The 20,840-nt window shown below is 40.2% G+C and overlaps 1 protein-coding gene across 1 annotated transcript in view; it reads right to left on the bottom strand.

Moving 5' to 3' along the window:
- The window catches only part of ANOS1 (anosmin 1), a 153,291-nt gene that overhangs the window by 37,631 nt on the left and 94,820 nt on the right, over nucleotides 1–20,840 (bottom strand). The window contains exons 7-9 of the mRNA XM_083172566.1: nucleotides 12,542–12,747; nucleotides 11,991–12,135; nucleotides 11,161–11,307 (exon numbers count right to left, since the gene is read on the bottom strand). Coding sequence (XP_083028692.1) covers nucleotides 11,161–11,307; nucleotides 11,991–12,135; nucleotides 12,542–12,747 — 498 coding nt within the window. The remainder of the gene's footprint in view (nucleotides 1–11,160; nucleotides 11,308–11,990; nucleotides 12,136–12,541; nucleotides 12,748–20,840) is intronic.

Here is a 20,840-nt window from a genome sequence, read left to right as displayed (position 1 = left end):
TCTCTCTGCAATTTATGTAAATGATCATTGTGGTTTTGAAGACAGAATTCAAAGGCTCATATCACAAGTCATTACAAAGCATGACCTAATATTACATTTGCATTCCCTCCTTTCATTTTTAATTTGTTATGTTCTCATTCATCAACTAATATACTACTCCAGCTCCTCAAAGGAAACAAAACAGGAATTCTTGTTTCAAACATTTTTAAACACACTGGGTATAGTTAGAGTTATATGAGTAGGGCTGAATTTGCACTGACATGGAGCAGGCTAAATTGGATTAAATTAGAGCAAGTTCACCACGAACAGGTCATTTAAACCTCTCATGACAAATTATTATTTTTGCAGATGGGGGATAAGCCAAGGATTTAATTGTGTCAATCGTGGAAGGAAAGCTAAACCGTAATACACCCTTCATACAATCGGGATCACCTAATATGCCTTTAAATGGTTTGCTTATTCATAAAGCCATATAAAAGAAATGATACAAAAATGAGTGTATATCCTGGAAATTCTATTTTTATATTGCTAAACTGGTACTTGATGGAAGTTGATACGCTTTTCTGTGAGCTGCTTCTATTATTATAATCTTCAGTTGCACAGTAGGATTTGTTTATTATGACTAGAGACAGGATTATATGCATTTGCATATTTGCCTATGCATTTGCATATTTTGCCCATTCTCACTGGTTATTGCATATTTTACCTAAAATCTAGTGATGGTGCATATTTTATGCCCCACCTGCGAGTTACAGCACTGCTTTGCCCTGCTGCTGCTGTCCAGGTAGTGGTAGAGTGTGCAGGCTGGGGCAATATGTGCGCAGTGTGGGGAACCTTGGATGTACGCTATGTCTGACATTGCTCTAGGCTGCCAATCCATGTTGATAAAAGTCAGTCTGGGCAGATGCCATTACGAAGCTCCTGAACCTTTGCCTGCCCCTGGCCTGGGACTTTACACCAAGAGACAGACTTCTGCAGCAGAGGAGGCGGGCAGAAGGGTTGTGACATCACGCGGCGCGGAGGAAATGCCGTGTCACAGTGAGTATGCAGCGCAGGGAGGAAGCCTTCCACTGCGCCGCCCTCACACGCTATGCTGACATTTGATCCATCGGCACTGGAGATGAGGGTCCGTGTAGTTGATGTAAGAAGAGCTTTGGACACTGCAGTCTGCTGTAGCAGCCAGCATACTGACATCTGCAGATGCTGTGGGCCTATTTTTGAGGTTTATTTGCAACTAATTTTATGCTGATTTTTAAATAAATAAGTAAATAAATTTATTTTTTTATTATTTAATGTAGCATATTTTAACACTTTTCATGCATATTTTAAGTATTTTTCATGCATATTTGCATGCATATTTCAAGCTTTTTATGTTGCATATAATCCTGTCTCTAATTATGACATACTGTACTGTATGGTAAAAAAGGGAAAGGAAATAGGCACTGAATTCTTAAAAAAATTTGTAGCAACCTGCAGAACATTGCACTTGCATTGTTTTTGGCACTAATTCTTATTTACACCAAGTTTGGAGTTGATTTATGCACTGAATTTCTCTTAAGTGCTGATGACTCACAGTTCCTTGAAACAATTAGACTGTTTAAGACAGATCTGCGTTTTGTACACTCTTTAGTTGGGTTCCACAATGTAGATGATAGCTAATAAAATGGCAAATGTATTTAGCCTGGTGAAGAGATAAAGTGAAAAGTTATAATGCACCAGCCTATCCCCTCCTAAAGCCCCGAAAATACAGTGAGATATTGGCTAATGGCCAATTTGACTAATCAATTTTTGCTCGATGCACTGGAGATTTTGACTAAGCGATTTTGTCTAAGTAATGATAGATTATGATCTAGTCAAAATCTCCTTGCCTGCATGCACAGTGTATAGCCCCATACACACTGTGAGATATTGGGTAATGGCCAATTTTGAATAAGTAATTTGACTAAGCAGTTTTGGCTAGATGCACTGGAGATTTTAACTAAGCGATTTTGTCTAAGTAATGATAGTCTATGATCTAATCAAATTTGCCTTGTCTGCACAGTCATTCTATATTAAACAAACTGGGAGATTTTGGCTAAACTTCTAGGAGATTTTGACAATGTAGTCAAAATCTCCTGCCAAAATCTCACCGTATGTACAGCCCTTAACTGACATTTTTCAAACATAGCTGATTGGCTGGTGCGTTATCACCTTCCACTTTATCTTCACTATATCTCTTCACCAGGCTTAATACATCTGCCCCAATATTATTTGCTAAGCACCACAGAATTTCCCCAAAAAACATTAAATAATAATATACTAGTACTAAAATTCAGTGTTTAACCTTAAAATCATTAAAAAGTTTAACTAGTTTCAAATCATACCAGCAATTCTGATTGATTGATCGAACATAAGCTGTTTTAATGGAGTAGAATATCCTACCACAAATTCCATTCCATTACAAGTTCACTTCGAAACCAAGCATGTCTACATGTTCTTGAAATAGTTTTATCATTATCTTCAGCCACCTGACTGAAAACATCAGCATGTATCTCACATTGTACAGATAACATCATATTCCCAAATCTTTCATCATGTTATCAAGGCTGGATTCTTTCCAGATTTCTGTATTTTAGAACTAGCACATATTTGTCTTAATGGTTACAAAACATATTCTCCAAAACCTACATTCTTGTGAAAAAAAGGTATAAAAGATCATTTAAAAAAAAATATATTATTTTATTTATTTATAACCAGTTTCTTATATAGCGCACACATGTTCCGCAGCGCTTTACAGAGAATATTTCAACTATCAGTTCAGCCCCTGCCCCAGTGGAGCTTACAATCTATATTCCCTACCACATGTACATGCACACGCATTCATTCAAGGGTTAATTTTTGTTGGAAGCCAAATGACATACCAGTATATTTTTGGAATGTGGGAGGAAGCCAGTGTACATGGAGTAATCCAACACAAGCACGGGAGGAATATACAAACTCCACACAGTTAGGGCCATGGTGGGAATCGAACCCATGACCTCAGTGCTGTGAGGCAGTAATGCTAGCCAGACACCTCTTGGTGAGTCTGGCCTGCCGCCCCTCTAGCATCCTCTTTTCTACCCTTCACCTCCCCCTCCTCTCCTTATAAGGCCTGGCTGCCATACTGGACAACTGACCCCTAGAGGTGGCAAAATGGGGACACAGTCCCTGCCCCGTCACTTCTGCTGCTGGCTTGTGGCCCCTCTTGCTGCCCTACCCCTTAACAGCTGCTGGTCACCATCTTTGCAGCTCCCTTTGTCCCCATAAGGGGGAGGCTGACTATCTGGTGGCCCATCCTGCCCACAATTACCCAATGAATGAGACAACGCATTTATTGGCGAATTAGTTGCTCGGACTCTGAACTTCACTCAAGCTAACACTCCTTAGACTTGGACATACACCAACCCCAGAGTAACTGTTTGTGCCTGTACATGTGGTAAGGAACACAGCCTGCCGTCTGCACTGGGGCAGGGACCACAGTAAATGTTCAATATTCTCTGCCAAGCACTGGTTAATGTGTTAATGTGTATGCATGCTATATAATGCTAACACAAGATCACAAAGTATATAATAATAATAATAATAATAATAATAATAATAATAATAATAAATGTGTTTTAAATGTAGCAAAATACTAAAGCAAGTTTATGCAGAAACTTGATGAATGCAGTGACTATTTACTACGGACTGTGGACTCAACCTGGTTTTGCCTAAGCAGAGTGTCAATCCTGAAAGATGCTGCTTCAGCCACTCAAACTTGGTACTGGCTTTCCCAGCAAGTGGAACTGTTAATTTGTGTCATATTGGCATTTATATTTGCTAACTACCAATCTCTTGATCCATATATTGGATAAAATAATGCTCCTATTGCCATTCGTATGTGACAATTATTTTACCTGGTCCATTATGTGGACTGCACAGAATTCTATACATGTTGAGTTCCTACTGTTGATTACTTATATCTGTCTGCACCCATTGATATTTTACAATTTTTTTACCTTTTTGTGTTTTTTTTACCATTTCCATCATTAAACAAATATTTATTTATTTATTTTGGAACTCAAACCTCTTTGTACCTACTAACTAACTAACTTAGTGTTTTGGTAGACCTGGTACTTCTGATTTTGTGGCTGCAAGGTGAAGGTTTTATATATAAATACATATATATAGATATATATATATATATATATATATATATATATCTATATATCTATATATCTATATATATATATAGATATATATATATATATCTATATATATATATATATAGATATATATAGATATATATAGATATATATAGATATATATAGATATATATATATATATCTATATCTATAGATATAGATATAGATATATAGATATATATATATATATATAGGATACAGGGCTATGGCACTCACTACTTAATGGTTAGCTGTCATTGCTGCCATCCGCGAATACACGGCTGTATGCACAGTCGATATAAAGATATGCTGGATACCGGCAGCACTGAGGTTATTTATATATATATGTATATAATATTATAAAGTATTAATTGTATGTTTTATCCACTCAACAGTTCTGATTTTTCTTTACTTTCTAAAAAGCATAACTTTTTCCCACCAATATATAGATATGCTCAAAGTCTTCAATGACACAGTAGTTGTACACAACATATTATACTGTATATATTTTATATTTTGAATATAATTTTTCAAAGCTAAAGTGCAATATGAGTACTCCCATAAAAAAAAAAAGAAAAAGAAGTTGACTCCAGTAATAACCATAACAAAATCACACAAGTTTATACACGCAGTATGGAAAAGTACAACTGATCCAAACCAAATTAACCAAAATAAGCCAAACAGTGAGGTAAAAATGTCTTGCCTGTGAAATTGGAATGGAACTGAAATAAATAAAAATATTACCTGGGAAAATTTTATGTAATTTAAAAATAGATGGTAATTTCTTTTTTAATATATAACCCCTCCCCCCCTCCCCCCCAAATAAAAATATATGTTTGCTTTCATGATCCACATTTGTACGTGGTGCAGTATAAGATAAAAAGTATTGTATACCCAAAAACATGAGTATCAAAAGCATTATTGCACATACAGTAGGGTGTAAAACTAGTGTACCTTTCTAGGGGTATGGGTCATTGAGTCGACCCCTGAAGGTCGATATGGCTTAGCTCAACACATGAAATAGATAGACAATAGGAAGTCAAAAGGTCGACATGAGTTTAGCATTTTTTTGTCCCGAATGTCGACATAGTTGACAATGACACCTTCAAAGTCTACCCCTTCCCCTCACATGCCTCGCTCTACATGCTCACTGTGCTTGGCAAACTATTCTTTTCTCTCTCCACACCTTAGTTGATGGTAGGGCATGCTAAAAAAAACGTGAAAAACTCCTTTTAACTGTCGACCTTCCCATTGTCGATCTAATGCTTGTGTTGACCTTCCAACCCTTTTGAACTTAGCCATGCCGACCTATTTCATGTGTTGACCTAAGCCCTGTGGTTACCTAAGTAATGTGTTGTGTCATGTGTTGACCTAAGCTTCAGTGGTTGACCCAATGCATGTCAACCTAATATGCGTCCACCTAATCACCGTATCCCCCGTTCTAGACTGCATTTCCAAAATTAGATTGTGTAGTTGGATACCCAAAAGTCCAAATTTTTTTTTTTTTTTACAATCCCCAATGAAATAGGTATTTATCAGCTTGTGTCCTAGTCCCTTGCATGCATTCTCCCCCATCCCCGCCACTTTCCTCATACATGGAGAGCTGTGTGAGTCATACTCTTCCTCCTGTAATCCCTGTATAAGGAGTGTGTGGAGAGGAGTACAGTTGGGGTACACTCCCTCAGACCTGTAAAGAAGGACTGCAGGTGGGAAATGGCATACATAGACTGCTTTTAGGAGTTATTGGCTCATTAAAATGGTGAGGGGCGTTCCGCAGAGAATAATATATGATTTATTATGGACTGTAGACACCAATCCCTACCAGATGGCAGAGTTTTGTCACTTATTTTATATGTGTTTCTACTTCTGCTAGGGGTGGAGGAATATGTGTGTTGGGGCCATTGTGCATCTCGGCATAAGGATTCCATGCCAATTTCTAATTACATGGGATGCACTAAGCTTCAAATGTGATCAAATGGAGAGTGATAAACAGCCAGCCAATCAGCTCCTATTGGTCATGTCACAGACTGTGTTTGAAAAAATGTCAAGCAGGAGCTGATTGGCTGGTGGTTTATCACTCTCTATTTTATCACTTTTGAAGCTTAGCGCATCTGGCCCTAAATGTAAACCTGAGAACAAATGTTCTGTTTAGGCCATGGTTAAAGCTGAATAGCTCTAATTACATCTACTGTAAATACTACATTGCATCTGAGGTTTGTACTACACAAAGAATTGCTATTAACATTTCAAATCTATTTATATTCTCTTCACAAGTAAAATACATTAGGAGTAAAAAAAAAAACTGTATAACTCCTCTTATATTCTTTCCATATTCAAAGTGAAGAAACAATACAAAATGTACAGGGCACATCTGTATAAATAATGCTGAAAGCAAAGGTAACTGACAGAAAAGATACAAGTGCCTGAAGTAAAATGATGCACATCGGGATGCACATTTGGCGGCATTAAGAATTGGCCACGGTGATTAGTTCTAGTCTGTAGCTAATCCGTTTAATCAGGCAGGAATGCTTGTTTCTTTGCTGCTATCCATAAGCTTTCTTGAAACAAGAAGGAAGACATAGATCATACACTTGTTTCCAAACTGTACTTCCACACAGGCAAGGTAAGAAATAAATAAAGCTCTATTGTAACAATAAATGCCGCTGGTATTCAGGTGGCTTACTACATTACTCTTTGAAAAGTTATATTTTTCTAGAATTACCTTTCATTGAAAGTGATGTGCTGTGCATGGTTTAATGCTTCAGCTCATTTGTTTAACATTGTTTGTGTTTCACTCGAATAGCATTAAATGAGAACTTTGCGTAGGTTGATAAACAGCATGTGAGCAGAAGATTTACAAAACAGTGCATCCATTACAAGCTTCAGGCTCATACACACGGGGAGATTTTAGGGCTATTTCTGACTAGATCGCTTAGACATTACGCATAAATCGTCCTGTTTGTATACCCGCCATAGACTGCGAGTCGCTATCACCTGACTAGATCTTGACTAGTCGTCAGTGTTCTCTCACCAGAGAACACTGACCCGCACAGATCTCTCAGCATGTGCATGTGTGCCAGCGATGTATGCTGAGCAATCCGCGCTTTAGCACCTCGCTCAGCTCCGTTCCCCGTCGCCCTGTGTGTGCCGGGTTTTAAATACACCTGTTATGGTTTCCATTTCATAGGGTCAATTTTAACAATATTTTGATTAAATCACGCTGTAATAAATATGTGCTGAGGCCCAGATTTATTATGTTAGGTCATGTTTACTGTCACTTCTCCAATCTATGCAGATACCATCAATATAAAGCAAATATGTGTATACTGTATATATATTAGCATGCATTCTTTATGCTGGTGGGTATCTGGACCCTAACACATCTTATGGGGTTAAAGTACATATATGTATAAAATAAGCAATTATACCCTCAAACTCATCATTTATACTCTTCAAATAAATCACTTGATTGTGAATCAGAAAAAGGGACAGTTGATTAGTGGCCATAAATTCCAATAAATTGGAAGTCCCCTATACCTTTGCAATTCCCATATTCTCATGAGATAAGGTCTGCTCTCCTGGGGGACCAGATCACCCCCCCCCCCCCACTTATTAGTGAAGGGAAGAGCAGTGACGCGTTTCTCAGTAAATTGCGTCATCATTGAACACCGTCTCCACATGATAACTTGGGGGTAAAGCCATAAGATTAATGGCTTCACCACATGGTCCTTTCCCTCTCTTAAAACACCCCGCAATACAATACAGTATATGACAAAGCCAGGTTATATTGATAAAAAGAATAAAGTTGAGCCTTCACATTCTATGGACACGAGGACACTACACATCTTCACAAGCACACATGTTGAGAATGTGCTTTGCGAGGTGTGCTTCTTTATTGCACTCCACTCAACAGTACCTCGGTAAAAATGGCAGCACACTTTCATAGAGTTAACAAACCGGGTGCCCTTTGATTAGAAAACCATTTAAATGTCAGCTTAAATGTGAACCTACTGTAGATTTATAGAAGTTTGATGCTGGAAAAATCACTGAGACGATTTCAAAGGTTTTACAAGCAGATGGAGTTTAGTTTAGTGATCCATGCATATTTTAAATAGCACTGCAGCATAGACCACTTCAATATACATCAACACAGAGATGTCACAACAATTTCAAATACAAACGAGTCAGTGAGATGAATACACATCAATGTCAATGTATATTTTATGTGAATATTTTTTTTAAAGAGACTATTTTGAAATAATGAGAAGACATCTCATTAATCTCTATTCTATGTTCACATGATCTAACACTACAGCCCTCACTGAAGCACTGTTATGTCTGAAGGGGGATTATTGATGCATGGAAAACACAATGTTAGCAGAAAAAAATCATGAGTACTGTATATACTATATATATATATATATATATATATATATATATATATATATATATATATATATATATATATATGAGTTTTCATTTAATGGACTAGCAAAGCTTTCAAAGATATATATTTTCAAATCAAAATGTTTCTGCTAAACACCTTTAGCCAATGTCCAGATCTATCAGTGGCACAGTAAGTGCAAAATAACAGGGTCCTGTGAAATAAGAGCAACGCTGCTTTCTAGACCAGCAATGTTTTTTTACCCTGACTGTCACCTATTAATTTCCACAGGGAGCAAATGACCAGTGTGGAGCTGCTGGAAAGACCTTGTTACATCAAACATGGGCCCTTATTCTGGTTGACTCATCCATTTGAAGCCTATGGGGGCGACACCCACATCATTCGATGATCGCTAGCCATTGAATAATATGTAAAGTGCACGCATATCTACGTGACTCTCAGGTCATTTAGATATGAACTTTTTCATCCATCAAATGTACAATGCAATTAAATTTAGTAATCGTATTTAAAGAAATAAAATTCCAATGTCCTTATGTTGAACTGAGTGCCCTGATATATTTCAAAGGGAAATCATCATCAAAACAAATTGTTTCCATGTTGGAGAATATCCTGGGCAGACACTGCATTGTCGCTGTCACTGTATTGTATGTGCATTAAATGGCAGTCACTGTAATACTATTTATATTATATAGCGGTCAATGTGATGCTCTCAGGTTTATGGTGTTTACCGCATTGCTCTCTTTATTATATGGTGGTCACCGCATTGCTCTCTTTCTTATATGGTGGTCACTGCATTGCTCTCTTTCTTATATGGTGGTCAGTGCATTGCTCTCTTTCTTATATGGTGGTCAGTGCATTGCTCTCTTTATTATATGGTGGTCACTGCATTGCTCTCTTTATTATATGGTGGTCACTGCATTGCTCGCTGCATTATATAGTGGCTGCTGTATTACTTTCTGTATTATATTGTGATCACTGAGATGTTCCCTGTTTTTTATGGTGGTCACTGCGCTGCTCGGTGCATGCTCTGTTCATTTTATGGTGGTCACTGTGATGCTCGCAATAGTATATAATGGACACTTTGTTGCTCTCTGTATTATATATACTGTAACAATCATGGCATTGCTCTCTGCATTATATGGTGGTCATTGTGATGCTTTATGCATTATATATTGGTCCCTGTGACACTTTCTGTATAATATGGTGGGCAATGCATTGCTCTCTTACACACCCTTAAATTAGATGGTCACACCTCTTCAGCTCTGCACTGTCTTGCTTCAGTGGGCACTCGGCACCTACTTTTACATTAACTCTGAGTACTATAATCTGTTACTGTTGTAATTACAGTACTAAGAAGAACCACTTTCATATTGAATAAACCTGCTTAAGGATAAACTATTTGGCCTCAACTCAATTTCACATTCCGGTGGTGCCTATAGTTCTACGCCAATAGGACATATCATTATCAACATTAAGTGTGGTCTACTAATTGTTACGAACAGCACTTAGGCCCTTATTCTGATTGGTGCGGCCGGATCCGAATATGCGGCCAGGACCGTGCGTGCGAAACCCCGCCTTTCGTACGGATCGCCAACTCCGTCCGTACGCGGTAAGAAGCTGGCCGAATGGACCGCACGTGTATTTTTCATGGAATACGCCTCCTCCATCTTAGGGAACCTCCCCCATCATTCGATGGTCGCAGACCATCGAATGCAGGACCGAATGGTCCACCAGCTCCCGCAACCTCAGACCACATGGACATTTTTCCGTGCAAAAGCAGGGATCTGGGCGGGCTGCTGACATCCGGCGATGTCATATGTCCGCCCCCTACACGTGCGTCACGGCCGCATTACCATGTGTACGCCCAGCGTTTGCATGGGAACGCCCATGAAATGCGGGGCGTATGCATATGGTAATGAGCCCAAATAGCCTTTCACGCCCCTCTCCACCCCCTGTTCGGAGTGTTGACATTTCATGCGGGATTTGGCCGTACGCCCCGCTCGCACATGCGCAGAGACGCCTCTGCACATGCGCAGACACAAAACATCGGCGGCCCGAACGCACGCGGATAATACCGCACCAACCAGAATAAGGGCCTTAGTGCTTTAGTTTGCTAGAAAGCTGAACTACCACAAGCAGTCTCTAAGCACCAGAAAAGTCAGTGTATTGTACACTAGTAAACATAGAATGTTATATACAGTGTACTGTATATTATTTGCTTACTTTAGAGATTGGAATATGTATTGCACACTAACTACAAGACTTGAAGAACAGTTATGCTTTATATAGAGGCTTTCAGAATGAAGTCTGAACTCAATATTAACCCGATACATTTAAAGTTATGTACCAGAACATTTATTAACAGTTAGTAGGGGAGGTAGATTAATCCCCAAATTCCATTAATGACTTTAGGCATCTCACTGCTTAGCTACAATAAGAAATTGGAAATGATGGCCATTTTCACATCACTGCAGAGACATTATTGTATCTGTGCAAAAAAACATGTACATACTGCATGTATAAACAAGACGTCTACAAAACTCAGGTACTACGCAAACATTGTGCTGTATTCACCTTCTGTCTTTTTCCAGTAAACTTTAACCTGAAGCTGATTATCCTGGTAGAACGGAGCTCCGATTTCAAGCATCTGAGCCGCAAGCTTTCTTTGAGGTGGCACTAGAGTATCCGTCTTCATTTTGCTGACTTTTGATATTTGATCCTCTGAAAGTAAATCAACGATTTATTAGAAACAAAGCAGCATACTTTATTACCCATAAAACTAGAATGACATTAATTTATTATGGATGCTTTACAAATTGTATCGCACTGCATTGAAAAGCTCAAAAAGAGGCTAGTATGAGGATAAACAGAGTTCAAAGACTCAAAAATGTGTGAGTAAAATTCATTCATGAAAACATCCACGTTCCCAGCCAGGAGAAAGGCAATTGTTCCAGACATACCCACTTATTAATGACAGATACCCAAATCTACTCCCATAGTTTTTAAAATAAGTAGTCTCATCCAGTCGTATGCGATAATGAATGTTTCAAAAACATTTAAACCATTCTCGTCATCAAAATACTGAGGATGATGAGAATGGATTTAACATTCTCGAAATGTAGATTATCACATACGACTGCCTGGGACTACTTCTTTTGTGAGTGATTCTGAATATTGATTAATATTGTGGGTCCCCGTTGTGGGAGTCCTGGAAGGCACCCAACCAATTTGCATTATAAAAAGAGTAAAATGAATGGTTGTCAGCAGACCTTAGGGGTGAGGAGCAGTGTCAGTTTTTTTATTATATTGGATACACAATTTGTACATATAAGCTTTTTAAGTAAAAAAAAAAAATATATATATATATATATATATATATATCATGTATACACACATATACTTACTAATTGAGCTGAGGGGCCCTGAGGAGAAGTACAGTGAGACCTTTGCACTTTTCAAACGCACTTGCCCCCAGTATGTAATCGCTTGAATCTCTACCATGTAATTGCTGTTAGGCTGTAAACCTTCCAAAATCACATAGTTTTGGTTCTATAAGTGAAAAAAAAGATAATGTTATTTTCATGATAAATAGCAATACTGTTTACGTAATGCCACGTTCATATTCCTAGACACTTTCACAAAATAATTTTGACTATACAGTAGCTGGCAACATTTGTGACACTACTGTCAACCAATTTGGAAATGTGTAGACCACACTGTGCCCTAATTCTCACAGAACAGTCAACCTTACCCATGGGATCTGCTCAGCCAACCTAACCAGCAGAAGATTAGATTGTCCAATATGGTAAATTATATGTTGCCAAACAAAATACAATTCATTGGTTTATTTGGTGATCATAAAGAATATCCATACCCTAATGTGGGAAGTGTAAAATGAGGTACTGTACATGGTTTGAATATATAACAAATAATATTTTAAGCATAATCTATTTACCCCTTCGGTTGTCTTCCTACGCTTCTTTTTTGCAGGAACAACAGATTTGCCATGGGATGTCCAGCTCCAAAATACTTTATAATGATGCACAGGGATATCTGGTTCTTCTGGGAGATTCCACGTAACTCGTACAGTTGTAGTGCCATCATTGTTTATGGTTGAGTTTGCAATTTTGAGGTTTGTAGGTGCTGGTGGGGCTGAAGGATCTATAAAAACAAGAAGATTATTAAATACAGTTTTATATGCTAGATATTTCAGTTTTCCTTGTGATTTAAAATGAATAAGGGAAATATTACATTTATAAAAGTACAGATCATCACCTTTATTTTATATGTAACTTCTATTATTGCTGTTTTTAAGAATTTTGGGGATGTTGCAATTCAAATACAGTATGTAAACAAGGGTGTGGATCAGTTAATCACAAGCAAGTTGTTAGACAGTCATTAGATCTACACCATTTGTTGTAATTGTATGTGGCATAATATGGTGTAGGGGCACTATTGTCTCATGTAAGCTTTTCCTGCAAGGCCATATCCATTGCAGTGATGCCACACACCCTTTTTGGCAAATATTTAAGTGGTCCCACCGACAAACAAATTGTCTAGAAACAGCCCTGGGTAGAATGACCTGAATGCTCTGCAAACACAATAATCTACATTTAGAAAGGTTTGTAAAAATCCCTGGAATAAATTTAGGCTAAACCTTTGTAATTCACTTAAATGACTTGCTTTATTTATTTGAAATTGCCATTACTGTTTACTTTCATTTGTTTCAAGTCCAGCTAATACACAACACTCATTAACAGTAATTGCAATAATTTCACAAAAACTGAACTAACAATAGGAAATACATATCCTTAGGAAATCACAATGCTCACCATCAGGCTAAAATCACAATATCAGTCCATTTTGTCAACTCAAAAATTATCAGGGCTAATAGGATTCCCTCCTTAATGCTTTAATGTCAATGACAACGAGTCCGCCTTTAGGTTGGAGATATCGAGATTGGAGTCTTGGAGTAAGGAAAATGGTCTGGTCCTTAATGTAAACAAGACCAAAGAAATGATAGTTGACTTCAGGAAGTCTGGTCCTGAACGATCAACAAGTGGAGTCGGTAGACTCGTTTAAATTCTTGGGCATTAATATTTCCAAGGATCTTCTGTGGAGTGCCCACATAAATTCTGCAACAAAAAGGGCCCACCAGCGTATGTTTTTCCTGAGGAAGCTACGCCTGGCTGGTATGAGCAGAAGAACCTTGGTGAATTTTTATACTGGTGTTATCGAGAGTATAATCACCTACGGTATTGTGGTGTGGTTTGGCTCTTGTTCCACAGCTGATCGTAAAGCCCTCCAGAGAGTGGTGTCAGTGGCAAGCAAAATAGTTGGGGTTGCTCTGCAAGTATTCACCATGTATTCGAATCCCGGCTTCTCAAGAAGACTAACAGTATTTTGAGGGATTCTTCCCATCCTAGTAGCGATCTGTTTTCCTTACTCCCCTCCAACAAGCGTTATCATTCGGTCTTGTGTAAGTCCAAACGATACAGAGAGAGCTTCTTTCCAACAGCAATTTGTGTTTTAAATTCTTAGTCGGAATTTTTCTTCTGGGTATAGATCTTGATTCGCATGTTGTTTTACTTTTACTGTCTTTTTCTTATCTTCTGTATTGTTCACAATTGAATTTCGTTTAATGTTCATGTATGTTAGCATTTTATGATAATAAAAGATATTATTATTATTATTATTATTATTATTATTATTATTATTATTATTATTATTATTAATATAATGGGCAAGATCAAAGATGTGTGCAAATCCTGTCGCGGATGCATCTTTTTCACACTGTCCATGCAATAATATGCTAATGTTACATTCACTGGGTTGTGAACTGAGGTGCAACATTAGGCAGCTGCACAATCCTGTTTTCCTCAGAATGCCCATCTGACACCAAAACTAGTGAAACGCTGGCAGGCAAAAGTCTTGAAAATGGTTGTGACACAGCTGCGTTTTTGTCGTCACTCCAAAGTACCTAAACCAAAATGGCCACCATCTGTAAATAAAGGTGCCCATAAACTTCTCCAACTTGCCCTAAGGACAAGTCGGACCCAATTTCCCCTGAGCTCCCCCGGAAGCTCCTGGGAGGCTCACATATGATCTGGCACTTGATCAATTACAATGTATCGCTTGTAATACTCCCAGGGAGCTGAAGGTGGGAGGCAGGAGAATAAAAAAAAAACACATTCAAAAGAACGGACGGCCACTGATTGGCTGAGAGAACTCTCTCAGCCAATCAGCGGCCACCTATTCTTTTTTAAAAATTCTACTGCCAGCCACCTCCAGCTGCAGAGCAGGGAGAGCGTCTCTTCTTCACGGAACTTCCCCGCTCAGGGTTTGTATGCGATACATCGCGGGTGCTAAAAAGCACCCAAGATGTACCGCTGATGGCTGCATATAGGTTTTATCTTATGTGCAGCCCTCCTACCTCTGACTCCAACCCAATGTGCATGGTACCGCGCATCAAATTGGATGAAATCGGGCCCAAATAGGACAAGTGTTATGGCCATCTTAACTGTAATTCTTAGTCCAGTCTGCTACTAATGTCAAAAAGTCCATCACAGTGCACGCAAAGGGTCCAAATCGGCATTGTGTGCCTCTGTAAAGAAAGGCCCAATATTTCTCCCATTTAATAGAACAGTCATTGTTAATATTCGCCTTCTGCTTTATACATTAGGCATAAGTCTATTTTTACTAGGTGTGATTTTTTTTCTAGTCTACTGTTATGATATTTTATACTGCATGTTAAGCTGTCTTTAGAATGACGGTTGTTACAACCATTCATGGAAATGCGTCTCAGCTCAATTTGATATGTGTCACAATACAGTCACAGAAATGTATTTCACTTGAGCCTCACTGAGTACAGAAATAGCAGGTCAAGTGGAGCGTCACTCATAGACTGAGAACAAAAGGAGGCAGAACTTGAAAGCATTTAACAAAATGAGGTCAGGCATTATTTTAACTTCGGTGTGCACCTGGATGTTTTTGCTGTGCTAAATCAGCTATTTAATACATCTCCACACTCATTGCATTAGTCAAATAATCAACATAATAAGTAGAATCCCCAGTCTTTGTTTGAAATAATCTTCCATTATCACACTGAAAGGAACAGTAGTTCTTATTCACTGAATAGCAGATGTTAAAGGGGGGGGGAGAGATAAAACCAGTAAAAATGGGATGACAGGGACAGGCAATTATTCTGTCTAAGGTATAAATAGCATGCATGTAACTTACTGCACATTCTATTTCTACTTATAGAAACAAATTATTAGAAGAAGGGTTAATTAATTCTAAGTTAACGAATATTAAGTCAATGTTGTTTAGCACTGAAATCACTGAGTGTATCCTGTAACTATGGCTAAGCCATAGTTATCATTCTACCCCCCAGAAGTTACGGGAGACTCACACAGCCCTGGAAGGTTAGGCAGCTTTCCTGCATCCTGCTGCTTCCTAGTGAAGCAGCAGGATGAATATAAATGAAGCCATGATGTGAAGTCGGAGGGGCTAAAAGTCACAAATTGCACCATTTAGACCCACCTCCTACTTGCGGACCCTCAAAACCCCATAGCTGGCTGGTTAGCGGGACCATCGGAAAACCATCTGTTTACCATTCAATGGTGGCAAACATTGTAATGCCACCAATGAATGGTAAAACTACTAACACCAGAACAAAAAAATGGTTATAGTAAAACATCGCAATGCAATGTCCATCCCTACTTGTGGTATTGTCTCCAGGAGCTTTTTTTTTGCATCAGGGTATATACAGCATATGTATATGCCTCATATCAGTTTAAAACACAGCCCAAAATCCAACTCTAATCAGTGTTTCTCAGCTATAGACAGGAAAACATTTTTTCCTGTACTACTGCCTGCCTGCGATTGGCTGCCTGAAGCCCTACTTGCTGATAGCCTGGAAGTCAGCACCGACCAGGCCCGGCGTTACCCACTCAACAAATTAATGCAAAACAGGGAGGCACCAGAGAGGCTCTCTCCCTGCTCCATTACCTTGCTGCTGTCCATGAAATAAAAGTGATGCCAGCCGCCTTCCCCCTGGCCCACCTATGTTCCAACGGGAAAGACCAGTGCTTTCATGGTAATGCCCATAAACACTGGGCGTCCCCATGGTCCAGCCCTGTTTCCGCCCCCAGCCCTCCCATCCTGCAACAAATGGCCCAGCGAGTGTGTAACTTGCCGAAACCGCTCAGTGTTGGGGTTTGCACATGTGCAGAAATGCGTATGTGCAAACCCTGGACCGTCGGGGCTTGGGCTGAATTCAGATCTCACTGAGGACGGGACTCTCTAAAGCAGAAATGCGGTAAAAAGCCAGTTATCAGGGTTTTTACCGCAATTCTGCATGCAGTAACCCCCCTCCACAGTGTCAGAGCTGCGGAGGGAAATACCAGAAGCTGGTGATTACCTGCAAAAGCCTATCGGCTTCTTAATACAGCGCTGTGTGAGGGATCCATCACAGATCCCTCCCAGCATGCCCTGTGGCCGGCTCCGGTGCTCTGCCCATGTGCAGACGGACTCCCAGGTCTCAGACCCGGAAGTCCAGCGCCGGAGCGGCATCGCAAGGGACAGCTCTTGTGTTAATGATCGCATATGTTAGAGCATTTGCGATCATTAACAATGCGGTAGCTGGCGGAGGGGGCGATCTTTCTTAGAGCATCCTGCCCTGAGTGATCCTGAATCAGTCCCATACTGTGCATTTTGTCTACTACAGAACCTTAACCGTGTGGACATTGTTGGTCTCCTAGTGAATTTTAACTGTCCCAGATTTTATTTATTCCCATCCCTTTCCCCAAAAAACACCCTTTGTACTGGCATGGCAAGCTGTAATATATGTTTCTCGCTCATACCTTCTCTGTGATTTATCAATGTCTTCCACACTGTTTCCTTTAATTTAAACAAAATGTCCAGAATAAAATGCATACAAAATGTATAACAGAAAACACCAGTACAGTAAATTGATGTTCTCTGTACATGCTACAATAAAATGTGAAGCCCCTTAAATCAAGATGTAATCTGATCCAGAATGTAGAGCTCCAGGTTTTATATCATGTTGTTCTGAGTACTATAAAAATTAGAAGAAAATGTCTAAAATAAAGCTCCCCAAATTGTAATTTTTTTTAATCATTCTGACCAGTGACCTGCAATCTTGGAGCCTTGGAGTGGTGCTAAGGACAAGCTTTCCGGCACTTAAACCATTAAAGATATATCCTTAGGAATCCTCAGTGTTCAGCAAATGACACACATAAGCCAGCTGCTCGACATTAAAAATCATTAGTCCCACGAGGAGGAGAGAAGGATTTTTATTGAAGGCTGTGGGTGTCTGTGTTTTAATTTTACTAACGAGCAGCAATGTAACCATGTAACACTTAACAAGAGATTTATGTTTGTAGAAAAATAAAATATGTGTTGCAGCTTTTAATGTTTTCAGGTAATACAGTCTATAATGAGCATCACCTGGGTAAGGAGAGGGACTTACTGTATACACTGGCTGCTTGCTCCGATACTGATCTGTGAAAAGTTTACTTACAGTAGGAGTGAGCGATCATTGAAGTAGATGTATGATCTGGGGGAGAAGGGGTATCAGCGCAGTGCACTTATAGCTCTTCTCCCCCATGTACGAAAGCTATGCACCAATGTTCCCTCTAATTTTACGAAGGCTGTGTGCGGCAAAAGATATTGGCTGTGCAACTTTGGAAGGAAATTTTAATTTTTGTGCGTATAAAGGCCTAGGTTTCGAGTTCTGTTGAGTTAATAAAGCAATTTGAATGTTTACAGACTTCACACACCACACATATAGGCTATAGCAGTGATTTTCAACCTCGTGGCACACTAAACAAGATTTTAACCTTTGTGCGCTCAGTTGTAATGTCTGTGCGCGGGCTTGGCAAGTTGTGTGCGCGCGCACACGCGCACAGCTTAGAGGGAACACTGCTATGCACCCCTGTAAATATTGGTGCTGCTATCCGAAATGCAGGGCAAATGTATGAATGGTCAGCAGTGCATCTGGCCCAGTAGTAGAAAAGTTATTGCTACCATTAAACCCAAAAAACAGCCCTAGCAGCTGACATGAAGCAGCTGAGAAGCTAAAGGTGCGTACACACGGGGGGAGATATATTGCTGATCAATAAATTGCTAAGTGTCTCCTTTTCATCAGCGACCAGAGATGGTCGCTGATGAAAGGGAACCGCTGCCGGGCGGTGCCGCAGAGGTAATCAGCTGGTCGCAGGAGCAAGCTCCTGCAACCAGCGATTACAATGGGGCTGAAAACGGGAGCATGCACCCGGCGATTTATCGCTAGGGCAGGGCCGTAACTAGGGGGGGGGGCTGGGGGGTCACGCGCACCGGGCGCTGGAGGTGAGGGGCGCTGTGAGGTCCGGTGACAGGTGTGTGGACGCTGTAGCGGCATGTTACTTTGACTCCGTCCATCTCCTACTAGCGCGGCTGCAGGAAGCGCTGATGACTTCGAAAAGACTTGCCGGACGCTGATTGGCTGAATTCAGCCAATCAGCGTCCGGCAAGTCTTTTTGAAGTCATCAGCGCTTCCAGCCGCAGCGCTAGTAGGAGACGGACGAAGTCAAATTAAGATGCGGCTACACCATCAGCAGCATGGGATGAGGAGGAGAAGGGCAGCAGCCGTGGCGGTGAGAGGACTGTGCGGGGAGGGGGGGGTCTCCGGCGCCAGGGACAAGGCGTCATTTGGTCCGGTCCCCCCTGTCAGCTGCTAACTAAGCAGCGGGGAATAAACGCTGTGCGCATGAGCACAGCGTCTATTCCCGCAGCCAGGGGGCTGGGGGCATGGCTAGAGGCTCACAGAGCCTCTGGGTCATGCCCCCATAGCGGCAAAATGGGGGCGTGGCCTCACGGGAGATCAGCGATTATAGGCCACGCCTCCAAATTAGGCCACGCCTCCCCCCCCCCCCCCCCCCCCCCCCGAAAATTTCGGCGCGACCCCGGCGCGCAGCAGCATCTCTGGGGGGAGGGGGGGGCACCAAATGACTGCCTTGCCCCGGGCGCCGGCGGAAACACTCCCATCCCTGGCAATATGGTCGCCTGCGACCATATTTCCAGCGTTTTCAGCCCCTATTGCCCCCATGTGTACACAGCTTAACTGTTGCCCCTCCAGACCTGTGATGGAATGGAAGTTTGGTGTACCATGGTTTCTGCTCCCACCTCCCTTGACATTCTGTCGATTGGTCGACAGTAATTAGGTCAATAGTCAATAGGTCAACAATTGATCAACACATAAAAAAGGTCTACAGGCTTTAGGTCAACAGTCAATAGGTTGACACAAGCAAAAGGTCGACATGAAAATGGTCCACAAGAGACCATGTCGACGTGAGTTTTTTCTAAACCGACTTACTTCACAATCCAACTCATGTTGACATTTTCCTGAGCTAACCTTTTGATTGTGTCGACCTATTGACTGTTGACCTAATGATTATCACACCTTCCCTTTCTGCTAAGGTATAAAGCAGCAGAGAAGACAGTTCAGTGCTTGAGGGGAAGAAGTTTGCTATACGTCAAATGGCCGCCACTGTCTCCCGCGCTATTGTGCTACTGAACGGCATGTTGTCCCTCTTTTAAAAACGTAGCCATTGTAATATTCCCAATCCAAAAAAAACTAATTATTATGTTCTTATTACTAAAAGAAAATGTGTTTCTTTTATATACATGGGGCATGGGATACAAATTTAGACTTAAAATCTGGACCATGCCTTGCCATGTGTTTGCCATTCCTGGGTAAATTGGGACACATGGGAACTAATAAATAGCTGCTGTATTTTTATCTTTACTATCTGCAGCACTATCATCTGTGTGGATACATTAACTTGATAAGTGAGCGTTTGGTAAGTGTATATTGATTCTTTGTTGTCTTCATGTTTAATTGTTAACTGGTGCCTTTGAGAGGAGATAATGGGCAGAGAGTGGCTGATATATGCTAACATCTGACCTGCCTTTTATTTGAACCGAGTAAGGCTAAAGGCTTCCCAAAACAAGATTTACTTTGTGTTATACGTTATTTGTTTTTTTACCTCACAGATTAATACAGCAGGGGAAAAACTTAATATAAAATATACTAGAAAAAAATGAACAGTTAATCTACAAAATATATTGGCGATCATAAATTATTAAATAAGGATATGTTACATGGCTGGTGTGTTAAAAATGACATTTCTTTCCTTCCCACATATTTATTTATTTATTAACAATTTATTATATAGCGCATACATATTCCG

Source organism: Crinia signifera, chromosome 2 (genome assembly GCF_055691185.1).
Source record: "Crinia signifera chromosome 2, ASM5569118v1, whole genome shotgun sequence".
Classification (NCBI taxonomy): domain Eukaryota; kingdom Metazoa; phylum Chordata; class Amphibia; order Anura; family Myobatrachidae; genus Crinia; species Crinia signifera.
This window is presented reverse-complemented; position numbering and strand designations above follow the sequence as displayed.